Raw genomic sequence first — 22,267 nt, forward strand, 5'->3', positions numbered from 1 at the left:
GCTTCGTCCGATTACCAGACCCAATGGAGTACACGTTCGAATCGAATTTCTAGTGGGTTACTTCGGATACTGACCTCAAAAGAAGCTACTTACTCGTAATACTTATCTCCAACGCGATCCTCACCTGTTTTCGTAATCTACAGTCATAGGTTGCAGAACTATACGTTTCGCCACACCAAATGCCCGCATACTGTCGAAATACGACACAATCCTGGCCACCATAGCAAACCCTCGAACCGGGGAAAACATTTTTCGACCGACAGTTATTCGCATCCCTCGATGTGTGGCGCCTGTTGTCCGATAGTGAGCCTTAAAAGTTCCAACCAGCGTTGCCAACGCTACGAAAGGCTTATTCCGGCGACGTTTCCGCCGCACATAACGTCATAACGTGCTTTTCAATAAGAGATCGCGTGTTTAACCCCGCAAACCGTATTCCTCTTCCTTTCCGTGTCGGTGCGAGTAAAGAGCTGCCAAGACGTCCGAAATTAAATCTCGGGATCAAAGCGTGAACCATGCTGAAGACGCTAATAGCGCTTCACATCACAGCCTGTGTCACCGGACAATCGCCTTCAAAAGGTAAGTTGTACTTTGCCTCATTACACGGCGTTAATGTGTCGGTGTTCTGTGGTATGAAACCGAAGCCCATGAGCGTATACATCCTGCCTCTTGGACGCAGCATTGCACAACTCTTGGCGAAATGCTCGGCAAGGTTTGGAGCTGTATCAGAGGTCTTTTTCCACTTTACATCTTAGGGAGACGCTGTTTGGGGCATTTACTGCCCTGAAAGCGCAAGCGGTGCTCTCGAGTCGCTCCAAAATCCATCAGCCCACCTCGCCATTACTTGAAGATGAAATAAGTCTCGAGCAATCAAACTACATGAAGGTTGCATAAGGCAATCAAACTACATGAGGGTTGGTTGCATAAAGCTATATCACAAATTTGTCTAGATGTATGCATCGACTTAGTTTGCAATCAGAGTCACGCACTTTTACGCGCATTACTTATTAGTACGGCACCCTCCAAGACGTCTAATATTGTAAAACAAATAATAAATAAAATGAAAAACAGCGCACTGATTCAAAACTATTTGTCTTGCAGATCGGCCTATCATAACGCCTTTCAGCTTTCCAACCGACCTCTCGGAAGGAGCATCTGTGCAGGTGTTTTGTGCAATCTCGAAGGGAACCCTTCCCGTGTACTTCACCTGGCTCAAAGATGGCAAGACGCTGCGCGAGACCCGAGCGAAGATCACGACCGCGGACAAATTCTCCGTCGTTCAGATCGACGCCGTGGCTCCGGTAGACGTCGGCAACTACACGTGTTTCGCCAAGAACCTCCAGGGGACCGACAGTCATTCGGCCATGCTCGAAGTCAGAGGTAAGCTTAAAGTGGGAATGAGAGACTGCCGCAGGTTAAGGAAAGCGGGACCAGCTCGTCCCACAAAGCCCTCCACCATTTTCACTCTAGCAGAGCGAAAGCTGAAGAGCAGGCGACTGGAAAGGGGGAAGCTACTAATCATTGCGAGCAGAGAGCTTCGTGGGAAGGGTTCGTCCTGCTTTTCCTAACACGCAATGGACTATTCGCAACTCCAGCAGCTCGCCCTCTCGCGGACGAACGAAGAACCAGAGAAGCGGGGACAGCGGCGGAGACGGTGGCAGGGACTGTCGCCCTTGGTGCTCTTCTTCTGGTCGGCGTGTTCGTGCATCATGCAGTTTTCACGGAAGAAGTCGGTGCATTAAAATAGGTCCGCTTCCCATAGGCGTTGCATGAAGGAACCGCGGGATGTCTCATTTCATTACGAACTTCTTGTGGATCACATACGCTGCGAAATGGTCTATAGACCAACGACTCGCGTTGGTCTACAGACCTTTACCACGAGGGCGTCGTTATCTTGGATGTCATCACTTCCAGTATGGGCGAAAACAGTTTTGCCATCGCCACGCCAATAGAATATACATTTAGGACGTAAGCGTAACCTTCACCCTTTCTCGTTTTGCCTCCCCTTGATTTTATGTTTAATTTTGTTTTTCGTCGCCCATACCGTAAGTGCCTACCAGGTGGCCGGAGACGCAATTAGACGAAAAAGGTATCGACCTTTAGTTATGTTGCGAAGGCTTTAATTGAGAAACGAGTTCGAGTTACCTTGGAAAACAAGGGTTACGTGGCTTGGTTGCCGCGGTAATTCGTAGTCGCCTAAAGACGAAAGAACACGCAACGTAGTGAAACGCTGCAGCCTAAATGGGCCTTACGGGGTGAAAGTGGAGAAACTGCGGCTCTTATTTTAGCCCAGTATGCCACGATGATATATGACGTTGGATTTCGCAGACATCGCAAACGACAGTGAAAGAAAATGGCACTTTCAAGACGTGAGACTTGGTGGATCAAAATAATAATAATAATAATAATAATAATAGCTTTATTTGCACCATGCTTTTAAGCATGGTGGGGGCTGAGGAAACAAGCTGTCAAAGCAGCTTGACTGGTGCTCAGCCCCCCATGTATATAACAGTAGCAAGAAAGTTATTTAAAAAGAACCAACTAAATTACATAATAATAAAAGCTTCTTCCATCATAAAAATGATATCGACGAGTTCTCCGTTTCGTTGAAGACCGCGGCAATCCGTCTTGTTCTGTATCTGTGTGTGCGTCTTTGTTCTGTCTGCCCTGATGAGTTGCCGCTGATTCCTTTCAGCTCCCCCTCGCTGGCTGCGCGAACCCAGCGACGTCTCGGCATTGCTGGGAAGCCAAGCTGTGCTTTCCTGTCCGGTGGCGGGCTACCCAGCCCCAAAAGTAACTTGGAGCAGAATTGCCGGTGAGGAAACTGCGAGGCTTCAACTTAGCGCCAACAAGTCATACCGAAAAAAAAAAAAAAAATTACTTTATATGATACTTTGACGTTGCTTCTTTTTGAGAACCGTAAAGAGTAAACTTCAGCGAACAGGATTTTTCGTTCATACTGTTGTTGCGTCGATTGGTGGCTTTTATAACTGTAGAGGCAAAGCTTCTTCCTTTTGCCAGCCGAGAGCTACTCCTGTTTTGATGCTCCAGCAATGGTGTTAAGTTGTGAACTTTGACGCAAGACTTCACTAAAATGACAAGCTTTCGTTGGTTGTTATATCTAAAAGAGATTAAACAATAAAAAACAGAACCAAGCGAACGGAAAGAGTCTGAATAGCAGCAACGTAGCGATACAGATGAAAAAAAAAAACTCGATTGTCCACCAACTACTAGCGCTAAGAGTGCAGAGTGAATTTCTGCAAACATTCGTATGATCGGTGAAGAAACCCGCACTCGGGACCGCGAAATTAACGGAAACAAACCCAGCACTTTTGGGACGGCCATCGCAACGACTCAGCGTCACCACGTTCCTACCTTTCCGCTCTGCGCGCAGTGTCTCAACCTGAACCTTTGTTTCAGCCAAGATAATAATACGCACAAACGCCAATAACAAGCAAAAAAATATAATCGTGTTGCAACTCATGTCACGGGTCATAGCACGCGCGAGTCGACCGCAGAGATAATGAACTCAACCACGTGCCTCGACTGAAACGAACCGCATACTACACCGGAAACTTGCAGTAACAGCGCGCACAACCGCGAACCATAACCGCAACCTTGACATGCCTTCAAGAGACGCAAATACGCGCACAGCATGCAACCCGCGTCTCGCCATTAACTATAACACTACCTAGAATACTTCAAAGCCCGTGAGCAACCTTGTCTACCTTCACGTAATGTCATCGCTCTGCATTTGGGCCCGAACCTGACGTCACGCGTCTTACGACGCTTGATTGGACACGAGGCCCAGCCGAACGCTAACGGTGCACTCGGGTCGAATCCCACTGCGATGACGTCAAAGTTATGGTGCACGGGTTTTGAACAATCTAGGTGGTGGTATACCTATACACACTGGTTTCGCTCTCAGTGTTGTTTCGTTTTGCGTTCTCCATTGCAGACGGCGAGCCTCCAGTGCGTCTGGAAAGCAGCCAACCCCTTACACCGGCCGAAGACGGCACGCTGGTGTTTCGCGAGGTGTCTCTTCCCGACAAGGGCACCTACTTGTGCGAAGCGAACAATGGCGTTGGAGGTGCCATCACTAACCGAGTTAGGCTGCTTCTCAACGGTAAGGAAGTCCAATACATGAGCCGTCAAAAGGCTTTCCACACGGCGACAAGAAGAACCGGGCCTGGACGGCCCGTGTCAGCCTTTCGTTACAAAATAAATTACTTCTTTTTTTATCTCTTTCCCTTCTTTTTTCTTTACACGTCCATCAGCCAAAATGTCTAAATCAACACGTTGATGATAGCGGCGCTCGGTGACACTTCAGTTGAGCGGACGATTGTTCTTATCATAAAAAACAAGGCGTTTCAAGCAACGTCATCATTTGGTCGTTTTTTTTTTTTGTTTTTTTTTGCAGTCACTGATTAAGTTTTCAGTATGCGACTACGATATAGCTCTACCATTGAAATTAAGTCAAAAAGGGGAAAAAATGGGAGGACTGATTCAACCGTCATACTCTAACGTGAACGATGATTTCGCGTTCAAATTATACGTGACACGTGCATGCTCGCCAGAACTGCCGATTTTCCCTTTCTTGGGGTGCTGATCTACCGCTTCTGCGCTTCCGTTCTAACTTGTGACAATGGTTTTTATATCCTTGTGGTAATCTTCTGCACCTATACTCATTACAGGACCCCTCATCGACACAAAATAGACGTCTGTATAGTTGTCATATGTGCTATCTCAAATCCTCCCCTTCTTTCCGAATTACTGATTGTTCTTTGCGTTTTTCAGTGCACAAAAGGAAGCTAAGTACATTCGTGTTGTGCTCAGCAGGAAATTCTGTTTCATTTTCCAACATGGGGACTCCATAGAAGTTCTTACAGCGAATGGTTGCCAATGCACGGAAATAATGGCGGCAGAAACAAACTAAATTTGGGGGTTTCATTTAGAAAACAATCAACAGTCGAAGGGCGCGTGGCACGACCTAAGAAGGGATTCAGGATTAAGGATTGCTTTGGGCGATCTAAAGATTTTTATGTGCAACGTAAATCCGACTGGCACGTCGTCTACACCGCAACAAAATGTAAAGGTGCGTTCCCACCGGCAATTCGATCTAGTCGCGCGATAACTTTCATCGCAAAAGCGACCATCGCAGGCAATACGCGATGGTCGCAAGAGATACGCAGAATGGTCAGTTAAATATCTTTTTATTATTTTTCAAAAATCACTACAGTCAGCTGCTATACCGGATGATTGGAAAATGGCTAAAGTAATTCCAATCTTAAAGTCAGGTGATGCGTGCAGTGCAATGAACTACCGGCCAATTTCATTAACATCAAGTTGCTGTAAACTCCTAGAACACATAGTTTCAAAGCATATGAAATCCTTTTTAGCCACTGATCCTCTATTGAGTGACAAGCAGCATGGATTCAGAAAGGGTCTATCTACTGTAACGCGACTAACTGAGGTCGTACATTTTCTTTCTCGCTTTTTAGACGCCAGAAGACAGGTAGATTGTATCTTTCTAGATTTCCAGAAGGCCTTTGATAAAGTAAACCATGAGAAGTTAATGAATAAATTACGTCCAATATTAAAAAACCAGCTGTTGCTAGATTGGATTGAATCCTTTTTAAAAAATCGTAGACAGTACGTAAGCATCAAAAAAGGCTATTCAGATATGTGTGATGTTGCGTCGGGGGTTCCTCAAGGGTCCGTGTTGGGCCCGTTGTTGCTCTTAGTATTTATAAATGATCTAGTAGAAGATCAAGAGGTGCATGCTAGGTCTTTGCGGGTGATTGTCTTATATTCACTGAAGTTCATGCGGCCTCTGATCAGGAGAAATTAAATAGATTTTTGACTAGAATAGATAAATGGTGTGTTACTTGGCAAATGTCTCTAAATCTAAAAAAAACAGTATGTATTACAATCACTCACAAACGTCAACCATTAATATTTCCCTACAACCTTAATGGCACTTTGCTGTCTTGCGTGAATGAATTCAAATACTTTGGCGTCACGATCACAAACGACCTAAAATGGAGTACGCATGTTCATAATATAGTTAAAAAGGCCAATAGTAGATTGGGCTTTCTCCGAAGATCCCTTAAGTTTGCGTCCGTAGAAACAAGGACAACGACGTACAAAACGCTGACCAGGCCTTTACTTGAGTATGCGTCAGAAGTGTGGGATCCTCACGTGATGTATCTTGAGCGGGAACTGGAAAGAGTCCAGCGCCTTGCAGTGCGCTTTATATTTTCTAGTTATCGCCGACTTGAATCCCCTACCCAGCTTTGTTCGCAAGCCGGCCTTCCATCGCTTAGCAGTAGGAGAAAAACCAAGCGTTTAAAACTTCTCTTTATGATTCTTAATGACCTTGTTTTTATTGACAAAGCATCTTATATTACGCCTCACCGATCTAGAATTTCAAGAAACAAACATAGTCGACATATACAAGAATACAGATATAACGAGAAATGTTTTGAAAATTCTTTTTTTTCCACGCACAATACGCGAGTGGAATTCCCTGCCGGAAAGTATGGTGGCATGTCACGATGCAGAAAAGTTCTTTTCTTCATTAAGTGTGTTTCTAGATATTTAGGTATATTGGCATGATGTGTATGTGAGTGAACGGGTGTGCTTTCGAACCATGTGTACCATTGTTGATTTGTTCTTCTTTCCCACTCCTGTAAGAGTCCCGACTCGGGACTGACAGTATGTGAAATAAAATAAATAAATATGAAAAGCGACGCGATTTGAGCAGTCGCAACTCGACCCAACTTTTTTGCGATGCGATCTAGTCGCGGAGCGGCTGAGCCAATCAACGGCGTTTGGAGCGAGAGTTTTCGAGAAACGACTCGCCAACGAAGGCGTTGGACTCGCTCATCGCGCACGCCGGTGTGACCATCTAGCTTTTTTTTGCGATGCGATCTAGTCGCATCGCGCGACTGCTTACATCGCCGGTGGGAATGCGCCTTAAGAGACAACAGCACCACACCCCTTAATCTACAACCGATTGGTTACAGGGTATACATTGTTCCGCAGCGTTGCCATGACGGTTTAGTGGTTATTTCTAGAAACATTCTCTTTCCTCGATGCCGTTGCCTTCTCTCACAGATGACCAAATATTTTTGTGTCACTATACGTGCATTTTGTTACAAATAACCTTTCTTCAATTTGCTCGAATTTAATTAATGCTCAGTGACAAAATTAACCCCATCAAATCGGCGAATTCGGTACAGAACGCGACAGGTGAACTCAAACAAGCGATCGGTGTTTTTTCCCGCCTTGCTTTCGCAAATTACATTCTCTCGTCAAAACTACCACGGGGCGAAGTATACCACTCATCATGAACCGGAGGCGGTAAAATTCTGTGGTCGTTACCCTGTTTTGCATATCGTTTTCGAGCTAGTTGTGTAGCGGAATATGTATATACATTTCTAAATGTTCTCCCCCCCCCCCCCCCTCCCACACACACACACAGAGATTTTCAAATAAAATGAAAGTTGCATTTTTGTTTGTTTAGTTCAAAACCTGCACCGTTCTCAGGTCCAAAAGAACTTAATTTAATTCAAAATGTTGTGCCCCGGTAATACTACGGTAATGGCACGGTCAAATCAACCACCCCTTAAAGTGAGTAGTTACACCACGGGTGGATTACCTTAATTTAATTTCAAAGAGATGGCTACTACAACGAGGCCCTTCTCTCCATCCAGTGCCGGCCAGGTTCGAGGAAAAGGCGGCAGTCGTGACGGCGCGTCGCACCGAAGTGACCCGCATGAAGTGCCAGGCGACGGGAGACCAGCCCCTTTCCATCTCGTGGGCCAAGGGAAGCGTCAAGCTGGACAAGCGGACCAGTGCGCGGTAAGCACCCAGCTCGAACTATGCACCGACTTTCTCTGTGGAAATAGCCAAGCGCGCACAACATAATCCAGAACACGCGAACATGCTTCACCGTTCGTGCTTACGCGAAATACGCGTAAAGACATGTATCGGTACGAACTAGCATATATCCAGGCAGGCACGGAGCCAGGGGGGAGGGGAGCGGGCATGGGGCCCGCACCCCCGCCCCCCCCCCCCCCCCCCCCCCGAAATCTCCCATTTTGCTGGGGCATCCTCTCCCCCCTCCCCTTCATACAACGTTTTGTCATGAGCGCCCCCCCCCCCCTTTCCCAGAAACAAAATCCTGGCTACGTGCCTGTATCCAGGTGGAACCAACAACTGGACGAAACCCCTGGCTAGGTGGCGCGATCCGCCGTCCTATTTAAAGAATTCAGCCGTATGCACGTATCCGTTCATGCATACAACTAAGCTTTCTTGATAGTATGACCCCTCTTTTACAAGCAGCGACAAACAAAAACGAAGCACATTTTTGAGCGAGAACATACGGCGCCTTCTAATTCATTCCGTGGGTATATTATACGGCACGCAAGTTCGTCGGGCCCTTGCGCACCTTGTGTGCTTCTTTACGCGCCAAATGCGTACACGTGCTTTTGTTTACCCCCGACCTCAATCAATGACGGCGCGTGCTTGGCTGCCGCGTCATCGCGCGCTCCCTGGGCGTTCTCTATGTTGCTCTTCAATTAGCGTGCCCCTCCTTGAGATCCAATGCGCCAAAGACGCAAACAGCTACTTGCCGTACCCCGTCATGCTCTTCCTCAAAGCCTGCACCGTAACGACCGTCGACGTAGCAAATAATGTCGCTACTTGTAACAAAACGCGGAGTGCGAACTCTAGAACAAACGCGTCGACTCGTTCTAGTTGGTTATTTTTTTATTTTCTTTTTTTTTTTACGCAATTGTACTCCCTAACGACTGCGCAAATGAAATCTTCTCTTCTTACGTGATTCGCGAAAAACCAAATAGCCCACGTCGTTCAACAACGGCACAAAAAGGCGCGGATGATGATGGTAGAAAAATGCACGACCGAAGGAAATTAATTATGCGGGTCGGAATGTTATGAAAGTTGGTACAGAAGCGAAAACGTACAAAGACCTCTTGTCGGCGAGTGAACATTAATGAATGCAAATAAAAATAGAACATCTCTACATGGAACACTAGTGATACATATATCTGAATAAACAGGATTGCTTCTATAATCAAGACGTTGCGGTGGAAAGACGTTTTTGACGCATGCACGCAGGTACGAAGTGTTCGAGACCCTGACGACGGACGGACTCCTGTCCGAACTGGTCATCCGAGACACGGACCGCAGCGACGGTGCCCTCTACACCTGCAACGCGGAGAACAAGTACGGCAAGGACGATCGCAAAGTCAAACTCATCGTCCAAGGTGAACATGCGCCCAACTCCCCATCGGACGATACGAGGAACACTCGATGAGCGTGCGACTGATGCTCGTCACATATTTATGGCATTTGGAGTCTAATTTTGATTGCACCGACCTCCATCGTTGAATCGATTAATAACCTTTTGCTCAAGAAGGAAATGTAATAGGAACTTGCTCCTGGAGACGAAAGATGACACTGTTCCTCTGTGCGATGACGGACCAAAACGTAAGGTTTCTGCGGAAGATGTGTAGAAGAATGCCTGATGATACATTTCCGGTTCATCTCTTTTCATTTTCTTTCAGCGCTAACAAACTAAAGTGTACAAATTTATTTTCAAATACTCAAGCTTTCGGTATCAAAGTGAAACAGACATCGCGAGCTCATAGCCATTCATATGTCCGAAAACAAGATGTTATTATTTTGTCCTTCAGGCTTATCTTTCATTTACGAGTCGAGTTGATAATTGGCAGAGTAATCCCAAGCAGGACAACAAAGCCGACCAATGAAATTTAATTATAATTGAGTGAGGGTTGAGGGTTGTTTCCGTCAGAAACGGCGAGTCATTCCTTCGTCACGTTGTCCCTACGCAGAAGTACCAGGACCTCCGCAAGACGTGCGCATCAGGGACGTCTGGAGCCGGTCGGCCAGCGTGTCCTGGTCGGCCTCGTACAACGGCAATAGTCCCATCTCCAAGTACATCGTGCAGTACTGGAGGGACCATGGTACGTCTGTCTTTATATTCAAGTGTTTGTTAGGGGGAACGTCATGTTTGCTGACACCCCGGTGATTGGTGAACCCAACAGCAGGAGTAGCAAGAGTGCTCGACACAATTTGATATTGGAACCCTTGGTTTGGCGGCAGTGCAGGGAACGACTAAATGATGTTATGTTCTAAATGTTCACAAAAGCCTCAGATGATAGATATACTTGACCACAGATGTTTCCAACCAAAGGTTTTAGCACACACAGAGCTGTGATTTCTTTATTTCAATAGGGAACCATAATGTCACAGTAAATAGACAGTTTCAGTATAGCATTGTCGGCTCTTGCGTACGCGATAAAAAATAGTATAGCGTACGCTAAAACCGACCGGCTCGGATCGATTTTAGCTGTGCGTTACGTTTTCGAGTTAAGACCTCGCATGATATTGGTTAAATTTGCCACAACCTTTGAATTTTGCGCGCAAATAGCGCCACCATGCTCCTCAAAAGAAATATGGAAAATAAAAAGGTTTCCAATGATTTTATTTCAAACTAAAAAAAGCCGCAGCTGCCTGGTCAAGCGCGCTTTTCTGCGGGGTACGGAGGCTACGAGCACGTAGCAAAATTCGATATCGAAACCTCCGTCAATCATGCCCTGGAAACGGCACCTTTTATCAAAGCTATCGCAGGAAGAAAGTCATGGCCTATTGATGTCCAGCGCAGAGCAACGACTTGGGCAATATGTTGAAAAGTCGTTCGCCCGTCGGCGATGAACTGCGCGAAGAGGCTTAGGGTTGTGCAGATCGCAGCGTTCACGTGCATTGCGAGCGGTGAACGTTTTCACTATGCACTCCTTCAGCTGCATCCGGATCTGACTCGATCGCGATAGGTCCCGGAAAGAATTGCCGAGCTAAACAACACGCAATTTCACGTAACACTGAACTTCGCGAACACCGCACCGCCCTAGCTACGCCAGTCGAGGTAACCAGCATCTTGAAACTGGTGCTCTGGCTGGGCTTGTGATCTCTCAAAACCTTTTCGCAGAGCCCACTAGCCCGCAACGCGAAGTCCCTAGCGTTGCGTGCGTACGCAATACGCTAGCCCTTCTATTGCGTTCTGCGCATGCGCACTCCCGAACCGCAATTTATTTTTCACTAAAACTGTCCACTCAAACTGTCCAATGTCAGTAACCAAATGGTGAATGACCAAAAATACCCCTTTCCCGAGATTCACGCTCGACGACATTATATACATCGTGTGTACTAAACCCATCCGACTTACCTCTTTGCGGCACGGCACATAAAAATGTTCCAGTCGCGGGTGCGTAATCTTCACTAGTAGGCATTTGTTCAGAACTCAAGCAAGTATGACGACATCGTCAATACACAGTAAAAAATGAAGCCGAGGAGCACCAATGAAATTAATCCAATAACAACCAAAGGTTGAGCACCACGTACCATCCTTTTCCGTGTGATATCTCAGCAACAAAACAAAAAAATGTGTCCTGCAATATTTTACATCCGTAAAAACATGCATACCTTTTTTTAGTTGTTTAGGTGTATTCACACCTGCGAGATGCAAGTAACCACCCATGTTCACACCAGAGCAAGCGACCGGCGTGTCGCGGACTCACAGTCGCTTCTCAGAGAGGTCTCGAGAGTCGTTGCTGACACCGACGTCAATCCCGTTGCACCCACTACAACGCGAGTTTCCGTTTCGCTGCTTTCAAATTTTCATTAACGCATAACTACCTACACATACGTCGCCTTCGCTGCTACTTCCTCTTACGCAGTAAGGGAAACGCTCAAGATCAAACGACAAATGAAAGCACAATCACTACATCGACATGCACTAACTCAAGCTTGTGTGGTACAGTAAGTAACCATTAAGTCGAAAGGGGCACTGATTTGCTGCCGGATCAAGCCCTTTTTCGGGCGCTCTTTCAAAGCGGGCTGATACTTATTATAAATTCATAGCTACAAATAAAATGCCGGAATGCCGGATACAAACAAACAAGGCGCGTTATATCTAAGACGCCGCGGATTGGCTCAGCCGCACGGCGACTCGGCGACCAAGGCTTTTAAAAAGTCAGTCAGCGAGCGACTGCCCAATACAGGGCGCCTTTAAACCTCTAATAAAACTCAGCAATGAAGACGCTGTCGCGCAGCCGCTGCAAATTCTGAGTATGAGCACAGAGTGGTCCCCAACTTTATAACGCCAAGACATGGTTCGTTTTTTTATTATTTTTGGGCTGTTTCCTCACCTTCCGGTCTAACTAAGTTTTGTCTCGCCGATCACAACTCAGCCCGGGGAAGACATTCCGTTTCTCCGGTGACCAATGTAGCCCTAAGTAGCACTTGGGAAACCGAGTAGCGGCGTCAAGTCTGGAGAGCACTTTGTACCTTAGAGACCAGGGACGTCCGATGTACAACTTGCCAGACGGTGCGCATCTGCAATGAGCTCCCCACCTGTAGAAGGTCGAGTCTGAGGGAATAACAAAGTACCAGATGGCCTTTAGCCACTATAAAAATATCACTCCGCGCGGAAACTAAACAATGAAGGGAACAGCCTGGGTCTTGATGCAACACAGCCGCACCTCTCGCCTCTAGAAAAGCATCTTGCGGGAAGATGTCCAAAGATAGCACTTCCACGACGCCTTGCTGTGTAAACAGACAGCCGTATTCAGACAAATCGGGCAAAAGCGGTAAAAAGGGGGACCAGGAATGACTCTGACGAGCCACGAAAAGATGGCTACAAACTGCTCCTCTGACTCGCGGGATCTCACGAACTCTCGAAACGGCCGTAAAAGCGCGCCAAATCGGGACGGAACAAGCGATAGTCCTTGTGGCAGCAGGCCCTTCTACTTCAACGTCGGCAAGAATCCCCAATGTCGTTTTCTCTACTTCTTCTCTCTCTCTCTTTTTCTTTTTTCTCTTGTAAGATGTTTACAGTCAATGAACTCCACCACTTCGCCGCTAGCTGAGCGATTTCACGTCATTTCCGGCAGCGTCACTTCGTGAGATTCACAATGCCACGAAAATATGCTTAACAGCCCTTGCTGCTATGTGTCGGTATCTCAATTCAATGGGGCACCAAGCACTGATGTGACATTTGTTACAAGTATGATAAGCCGCACTTTAAATAAAGAAAGTATGTGAGTTGATTTTCCTCCGGAACACGGAGACAACCAATCACGGCGAACAACAGAAGTATCGCCATGAGTTAGTAAGCTGATAATACGATTATATCTCAAAAATGCAATGTGAGCAGAGACAAAGACCAAGTGAAACGTCTCTAATTACGTCGCATCTTCTCTTCTTCTCTTTTTTTCGTATTCTTATTTTGAGTTTCGTCATTCCCAGGGGGATAGTCCTTCAACTGTTTGCCGTGAATCGTTGTCTCGTGTTCTGTAGGAAAGTAAACTCAGACTTTATATTTTAGTCTATAGTACCAGCATTGTATTGCTGGGTAGAAGCTGTATACAAACGCTTTCCATGTCAGCTATCTCCCCATTTTAGAGATTAAACGAGATAACGGCAGCAGGTTTCGAAGCCGGCGACAGACTTTTTAGAAGTTCCTTGTCTCACATGACTCTGAATGCACCAACACCGCAGGCACGGCCCACAGGCTTCAAGAGCTCGAACTGATCGGTTCGACGACCTGGGCCATGGTCAGGGAACTGTTGCCCGGAACGGCGTACGTGCTCAACCTGGTCGCAGAAAACGCCATCGGCCGAGGAGAATCTTCGCGGACCGTCGTGTTTCACACCGGAGAAGAAGGTGAGGTGAAGGAATGCTAAAAAGATGTCGCTCTGGCCGAGGCAAACCAGAAACAGCATTCGCTTAAACGTCAAGAGCAACTCATAACGTTACAACTGATCTTGTCAAACAATGGCAGCATCACGTACGCAACGAAATACCTGAATGCATGTATAGCAACGTGCGTTTTCTTATATTACTTACAAGCATTCTTAGTCTATGTTGACATTAGAATCGAATGTCCTAAAGCACGAAAGCCACCGTGTCCTTTCCATTCTATCCACACACTGGCCACTACATATTTAACGATCAAATTATTTAAGCTACCCTTTCCCGGAATGTAACAATATGCGTCAATTTTAGTGCCCTATTGAAACTCGCGCCTAACGTATGTTCTTCTCAATGTTGGGAAACATACTAAGTACATTGTACTTAAAGTACCACGTCAAGTAGGTTTAGAAAACTTGTACTTTACTTAAAGTAGATTCTCTGAGTATGTACTTATACTTTACTTAAAGTATTTTTTTACTTATGCTTTCCGAAGAAAGAAACCTCTCGACTTCAGCGTACATTACCCATATTTGGTCTTGTTAATTTTGTGTCACAAAATGATGCTTTGTCAACTCTAAAGAAATACTGGGGAGGGATATTCAACTCTCCACAGAAACGCGAGCAGACGACTAATCGCTCCATTTGTTCTGGGGACGGCTTTCCCGTAGCTTTTTGAACTCTCGCTACTTCTTGCTCGGTCAGTGCAAGCGAGGAGGTGAAAAATAATAGTGGAGGACAGTTAATCAAACACCTGAAACTGTGGTTCGGAAAAATAAAGAAACTTTCAAGTCGAAGAAAAAGACAACAGAGGAGAACGTCGTAATGTTTTGAGACATTCCCCTCTGTTGTCATTTCCTTCGACTTGAAAGTTCCTTAATTTTTCCGCACCACAGTCTAAGGTGTACCATTATGCTTAATTATCACCAGCTCGCCTGCACTCGCTGTTTTTTCGTTAAGGAGAGGACACACTCCACGAGAGGATTGCTTGCGGAAGTTACGGGGCTGACGTCATGCTCTCTCCTAGTACGTTTAACGCCCTTGGGTGCAACAAGCCAGTGCAAGCGGAACCAGATTCAGAAGTCGGAGGGACTTGTAAATTTGGCGCCATTTCTGAAAATAACTACTCTTCCTGTGACCACTTGACTTTATCCAATATTCGCTGTCATTTCTGAAAATAGGCGATGCACTCCCGATAATACCCTGGGGCAGTGCATACGAGTTAAAAAAAAAAAAAAAAAAAAAACACTGTATAGGGGAATGAAAGGACACCACGAAAGAAAGTGTTAAGAAGAACTTGTACTTTACTTTGAGAACACAATCTATTTACAGTACATCACGTCTCATTTACTTTGTACTTTACTTAAAGTACTTTCTTTAGATGTACTTTACCCAACACTGGCTTCTTCTACCAACTCACTCATCTTCCACGAGAAAGCGGGATATATATTTTCCTAAACGTCGTTGGCTGCAGCGATGCATATGACCCAGCTTTCCATCTGTGTTTCGAGCTACTGATGAACTACACATTTGTCATCTGTTTTTTTTTTTTGTTTTTTTTTGTGTTATCGGCACTGAATTTTCGGGAGTGAGCAGAAGTAACTTTTGTGTCCCGCAACGTGCAGAGCCGGAAGCAGCGCCTGTGGACATTCTGGTGGAGATGAAAGGACCCTCAACGGCTCTAATATCTTGGAAGGTGGGTCCACTCGCTCGCCCGAGCGGATGTCACATCAAAATGGCACTCAAGCGCTTTTTGAAGAAGCTTGTTTTCGGTGGCATATTGTCAGTAAACATTACTCGTTCTAGATGGCAAGACTCACAGCAATAGTGTTGAGCATGTTGGGCATCTTGGGCATTACTGAATAAAAATGACCAGCTCTAGGTGGCAACTCACAGCATTAGGAATAAACGGCCACTATTTTCTCTTGGGAGGGGGAGGGGACCAAGCATTCTCGGGTCACTATCCCCTTCATAAAATATGACCAATGAAAATAGCGCTTCGCTTGGAGATTCCGAAAGTTACTATTATGGCTCTTTTTAGGCGCGTTGTGCGTTATATTTTAACAAAAACGTCAAATATCTGGGCGCAGGAGACGTAATACGAAAATTATTGCTTGAAAACGCCGTCTCAAGGCGCCCCCTGGTGTCTGCTCCAAGGCGCAGAAAGAGGGGCACGTCACGATCTTTGATTATATTTTTAAGAGGGAAGTCGGCCGTCCATGAGTGTAATTCCGAGTTTTTTAGGATGCTTAGAGCCCGTAGACATGAGTTATCACCATAATAGAAGATCTCACAATCCGCTTGAGTGCCCCTTTAACAGTAATATGCCCTTGAACCACGGCATTAAATGTAAACGAATACGCAAAGATTTCAGATATAAAGGCACAACCACGATAATTGCCACCAAGATGTTCGATCACTGCGTTTAGGGAGGAGGCAGTGGCACTAAATGCTTAATCACAGGGGCTGATGATTAGCCTTATTTCAATCGAGAAAATCTGTAGTGGAAGCGCATCTAAGTGGCTTTCCTTTGTTACGTCAGAAAACATAACTGTCCGCAAGCTTCAGGCATCGTCCCAGTCGGCTCTGAAATGGGTGGAGATCCTTTCTAGACTAGTTCAGATGCTACCAGAGTATACCTCCTATTAACTCTTCATCATCGCACCACTCGGTGCGATGATGAAGGGTTAATAGTTAGTACACACACGATTTTTGTCTTGCTGTTTGATTAGCCATGCCAACTCGGCGCATTATTGACCCGTTGTTGATACAGTTCTTGGCAACCCCAAAGGATCAGACATAATAGTAATCTCACCTTGGCTTTTAGTCTGTCTGGAGCGACGTATGAATAGGCTCTAATATGACCTGCAACCCAAATTAAACACAACCTGATTCCGTGACAAAATACATATGTTTATGTGAAACAACATGTGGAGACTATGCTAGCCTCTGGTCATTATGGCCATTGCGTATAATAATAATAAAATTGGCAGCGACCTTTATTTTCAGCCCTAGAAGGCATGAAATGCTGTCAAACAGCCTGGCTGCTACATCATCTATAGTAGGTGTTAGGTTAAGAGTTCAGGGCGAGGGAGAGGAAGGCTGGGGAGGAGCAAGCAGGTAGATTGCTGGAGAGGACGAAACATCCCCCCTCTCCATCATTCGGCATGCTTCCTCCTCCTCAGCCTTCCTTTCCCTTGCACTGAACCACAGCTCGTTGCAACTCAAAAAGGCAGGGCGACGAAAAGGAAGGCCGGGGAGGAGGAAGCAGACGCAATGCTTAAGAGAGGAGGAGGTTTCCTGCTTCCTTCTCCAGCGTACCGTCTGCTTCCTCCTCCCCGGCCTTCCTTACCCTCGCCGTACCTTCTTGAGGAGAGGGAAGGGCGGACAGCGGTGGGGAGAGGAAATTGGCGTCAGGTGGCGTATATTTTTCCGCTAAATTTAGCCGGGAAACTGAACGTTTGTATAGGTCACGTGACGTCGATTTCCCCCGCTAAATGTAGCAGGGAAACTGCGTTGGTGTCTAGGTCACAAGACGCGAAATTTCCCGCTCAATTTAGTGGATAACTGAATAGGTGTATAGGTGACGTGACGTCAATTTCCCGCGAAATTTAGCGGAGAAACTGAATTGATGTTTCGGCCACAAGTCGTGAATGTTCCCCGTTAAATTTAGCGGGTAAACTGAGTTGACATACAGGTCACGTGCCGTCCATTTCGCCAAGATGTACAGGTCACGTAACGCCACCTTTCTTACTGGATTTAGCGGAGAATGCACGAACGGACGGACGGACAAAATATTGGGATTGGGGGGTAGCACTAAAAAGCATTTCATCCTTTAAGAATAATAATAATAACAATAAAAATAGTAATAGTAATAATAACAATAATTATAATAATAATAATAATAATAGAGGGGGGAGGTAAACAAAAAAAATTTACAATCTTCGCGGTAAATGTATTTGCTCAGTGCGCAGAGCCGGATTCCGACTGACCGTCACCGAAGGCGACATTCTCGCTCACTCTTTTCTCCCGCTCTGTGCAGGCCCCTCCACGCGAGCACTGGAACGGCAACCTGCAGGGCTACTACATCGGGTACCGACCCCGGGACGACGCGGACTCGCCCTTCTCGTTCCGGAGGGTGGAGGCCTCGAGCAACGTGAGCCACGAGTACCTGCTCGGGGGCCTGCAGAGGGGCACCGAGTACGCGCTCGTGCTCAGGGCGTACAACAGCGCCGGCTCGGGACCCGCCTCGCAGGAGAAGACCGTCAAGACCCTGGACGGAGGTACGCGCCGGAACTTGGACCAGTTCTTTCGGTTGTCCTCACCCCTCAAGCAGCAGACATGAAGACAGAATCGCCCTCGGACATGCCTCATGCATTTTCGAAGCGTGCTTATTCCATACATGCTTAGAACATGCAGACAGTTTATGTAGAACCAGTGTGATGGACCTTCATACGAGCCAGAAACGCGTTCCAGACGGTGTCTGGAGACTGCCTTTTGTATGATATGTTCGCAGTCCGACCGCGGCCTTATGTCGTCTAACTTCGCCACGGAGATTGACCGGGCCTGGCTCGTTAGAAACAGTCATAGCTAGGACTGCGTGAAAGAAAGCACTGCCAAAGCTATGCGGAGCGCAAGTTTGTCTGGTTCTTTGGCAGGGGTCGTGTTGACGTCAGAACGACGTCGAGCTCCGAGTGGCTCTGATTGAAGGATAGTGGGTAGACCTCAAAGCAAGCTGCCTTGAGGTCTACCCAGTACCCTTCAATCAGAGCCAATCAGAGCTCGGCGTTCTGACGTCACCACTTTTGCAAAAGAAGCAGACAAACTTGCGCTCTGCATAGCGCACGAGCGGAGTGGCACGTGACGTCGTGTCCCAAGTGCTCGCGCGTCCCAGGCCTGGGCGGCATTTTTTGCACAGTTTTCGCCTAAGCTGTCTCACTGTCCGTCTCTTTAGGGTGATGCCATTATTTGTAGTATTCAATTGCCGACCGCACGCCGTCTAGGGGAAATATACGAAGAAATAGCCGGTAACGAAATGCTGCCGTAGCACTGCCAATGCCGAGAGCTCGTGCAGGGAGACGTGCTTTTACCCGCTACGGAACAAGAAAGATAAAAAAACAAAAGCGTTCGGAATCAAGTGGTCAGATGGCATTACCCTATGCTCCGTTTAACACTTATACTTTGTTCACCCTTAAGCTGAGGCTGCAGCCAATGCCACAAGCACGAGAGAACGAGCTCGCTGTTTCGAAACGAGCGTTCGCGCTAGACATGCACGTCCGAGAGCCAAGAGCGTGGGCAAGCTTGCGCTTCTAGCTTTTTCTGTAGTCTAAGCTTAAGGGTGAACGGAGAATACAACGCGGCCAAAGCTACTGGCGCGAGCGCGTGGCTTCATCTCTGGTCTCGTTTGCGCGAGAACGCGTGCAAATGATATGCGAGAACCCCATGCTCGCGCCAGCAACCTTGGCAGCGCTGTACACTAAGTATGAAACAGAGTATAGGGAGTATTCACTGGCGGCCATAGCTGTGTGCGCGACTGCCGAGCAGGTGCTGACGGCGAGCTTCCACTGTTATTTTGCAACGTGCATTGCACACCATCAAGATTGTCAGTCTTAGCAGCCAATTAATGTGAGGTCGATCTGAGCATGCGCTCTATACAGCGCCCTCAAACATTGCGTCCAGCAAATACCCCCCCCCCCCCCCCCCCCCTTGTAAGCAAAGCGCACATGAAGGCACCTTATCTTAGCCATACTAAAGGCTGGTTCAGACGTTCGCTTTCGAGTACGACCGACTGCGTTGCAAGCGCTTGTGACTGCTCACGACGAGAGAACAAACTTACGCCATTTATCGGTTATTCCTGGCCCATCCCCAGTCAACCTATATTTCCGATTACGCATTATTCTTCCAACATGGGCGTAAATTAACTGTGGCGTCATTAAAAAGCAACCATTTCTCATAGTGCGTATATTTCATCTCGCAAATACTGCGAGCACCACAGCCGCCAGCCCTCAGCTCTAGGTCAGGAAACATGTGAAATTGACAGTGATCGTTGCTTGCATGTTTCTCGTATGTGAGAAGATCAAGCAAGCGACACTGAAGAATTGTGGATTGCACAGAAGGGAATCAATTCCTATGTCACACGATATGCTCAGACAAGGAGGGTATATAGATAGGAAATGAAATGTTCAGATAAACAAAACTAAAAAAAAAATTTTCACTGCTTTCTGTTGTTCCGGGCAAAAGTAAAAACGCAAATCGGAGTCGGTGCTGCATTTTCGATTGGAAGAACTGCGGGGCTCGAGCACCTCATATTCTTCGAAACTGGCACTCGTGTCAAGGAGCACAACTAAAGAATAAGTGCAGACCAGCAGAAAATATATATTTTTGTGTCCAGGTTTCGTGCTAAGAAAACAAAATATAAAAAAACACAAAGGATATTTGCTGTGTCAGCGCTTTCTCCATTGAGGGTGTCTTTGTTTACAGTTAAAAGAAAAATTATTCGAAGAGACTGTTCTTTGTTCAAGCAACAACTTTAGCTTTCTGGTTGCAGTCATGGATAGCAACCACAGACTGCACGACGGCTGTGGTCATAAGTCAGCCGAAGTAACAGAAGCATCCGCCTCTTCTGACAGAACACCCTTGTTCGCAACAAAGCTCCGTGTGGAAGGGACATGAACGCCGCCTGCATGACCACATCCGCCCGTCCTCAAAATAATCACAAAGAAGCTACAAGATTGCGTCAGAGGGGAACGACGCGCTGGCGTACAAACGCAAGCTGTTACGTCAACAAATATTGTAATTATTTGAAGGAGGAAGCTATCTTTCGGGCGCTCGCGTCGGTTTTCGTGCAGATGCCCGTAACTTTTGCTTGTAGCGTTCTCTCTCTCTCACCCAGAGACTGAATCAAGCAGGCAGGAGGGACGCAGAAATGATGTTTCTGCGTCCCTCCTGCACCAAAGCGATTTCTCTATACGGGACACGAAGGAAGGAAAGAGAAAAAAAAATAATATCAGTTACTTTACGTGTCGTTAAGCTAAACGTTTGTAATCCAGTGTTCCATGAAAATTAACTGTTTACTAAAGAGATGATGTAGACAAAATCCTCGTAGATTCATCAGACCTGAAGTCCAACAATACTGTTGTATTCATACACACTCCAAGCCAACGGTCATTACAAGAAACGTCGGTGATGGTGCGCGCTACTTCGCTGAACAGACAACTCGTAGATAGCATCATGGCGAATATGCAGAGCGCCGAAGGCACTGCTGGCCGCTAATTGCTTACGAACTTGGGGTCAACATTCGAATCGACCTGATTAAACAATCAATGTGTCTGGATAACGATCCGCGGATCGACGTGTATGGTGCGACGACGCCACTAAAACTCGCCCTGTCGCGTCGGGGGACCACATTCGTCCAATAATTTCATTAAACGTATCGACTTCGTATTCGTCGTATCGGTATTCATATTCGTATTGCCGTATTCGTTCCTATGTGTCGCGAGGGACTGCGAGACGCAATTCTGGAAGAAACACTAAACACGACTTGTATTCTTTAACCACAGAAATAGCACTACCGTCCCCTGAGTAGTTCTGCTTTCCCAACGCGCTCCCTGGCCGCAGAGACGCAACGTCCCAGACCTACACTGCAGCTTTATCCACCTCTCGCAGCGAATCTGTTCTCCAGGACGAATTTGCTTTAATGATCCATATCAGGTAACGCACACGTAAAGCTAGCGTGGGAAAAATAGACGGTAAGTGCATAGAGTATTTTTTTTTTAATGAGTTTTAACCGCATAAACCGTACAGTATATACCTGGCTTACTTCTGGCAGACACTTCGCCTAAGCTGACTTACCCTCAAACCCGAAAAATAAGCACTCGGCGCTCTTACCACCTTCATTCCGGAACGAGTTAGGTACAAAGTCATTTTTAAAGGAGATTGCTGGGGTGTCCGATGTGGGTATACAATCGAAGAAAGCATCGACTTTGGCGGCTCTTATACCCCGTTTCATCCTATGTTGGCAAACAGGAAAAGCTACGGCCCCGGCGATTCGATCTGAGCGTCGTAGCGGGACACGCCCGACCCCGTATCGTCAGAGTCCACTCCTCACGCAAAAAAGTGCTCCGTCACGCTGAATCGCTCGCGGGGGCCGTGGACTGCGCGCTTCGCCGGTTGGTGCAGAAACGGATGAGCCAATGCGCTACTGCATACTGCTACACGATACTAGTTATAATACGCAATCTGTATAACTTCATTAGATTAATATTTCCTGCTCCATTCCGTCTCCATGTGTAGCGAGGAAGTGTCGGCTCGCGGAGTTGCGATATATTTCCTTTTTTTATATATATTATCGTCTGCTCATTCAGTTCAACTTGAAAAACGAAACCAGCGCGACAACAAAATAATCTGGGAATATGAGGATAACAAAAAGAACAATAGAAAAACGAAGCTTTTAGCGCCTCAAAAACTCCCAAAT

The 22,267-nt window shown here is 46.6% G+C and overlaps 2 protein-coding genes across 2 annotated transcripts in view; both read left to right on the forward strand.

The window, feature by feature from the left end:
• LOC8025649 (Down syndrome cell adhesion molecule-like protein 1 homolog) overlaps positions 1–22,267 on the forward strand; it is a 33,924-nt gene that overhangs the window by 3,048 nt on the left and 8,609 nt on the right. The window contains exons 2-7 of the mRNA XM_040218582.3: positions 7,716–7,863; positions 9,142–9,290; positions 9,879–10,010; positions 13,603–13,767; positions 15,420–15,490; positions 17,837–18,077. Of these exons, the coding sequence (XP_040074516.3) occupies positions 7,778–7,863; positions 9,142–9,290; positions 9,879–10,010; positions 13,603–13,767; positions 15,420–15,490; positions 17,837–18,077 (844 nt within the window). The 5' untranslated portion in view covers positions 7,716–7,777. The remainder of the gene's footprint in view (positions 1–7,715; positions 7,864–9,141; positions 9,291–9,878; positions 10,011–13,602; positions 13,768–15,419; positions 15,491–17,836; positions 18,078–22,267) is intronic.
• On the forward strand, positions 513–4,287 carry LOC121836432 (Down syndrome cell adhesion molecule-like protein 1 homolog). The gene is made up of 4 exons (XM_042291327.1): positions 513–576; positions 1,099–1,377; positions 2,693–2,812; positions 3,956–4,287. The coding sequence occupies exons 1-4, from the start codon at positions 513–515 to the stop codon at positions 4,285–4,287; spliced, it is 795 nt and encodes a 264-aa protein (XP_042147261.1).

This window comes from Ixodes scapularis, unplaced genomic scaffold (assembly GCF_016920785.2).
Source record: "Ixodes scapularis isolate PalLabHiFi unplaced genomic scaffold, ASM1692078v2 PGA_scaffold2__306_contigs__length_199485367, whole genome shotgun sequence".
NCBI classification, from domain to species: domain Eukaryota; kingdom Metazoa; phylum Arthropoda; class Arachnida; order Ixodida; family Ixodidae; genus Ixodes; species Ixodes scapularis.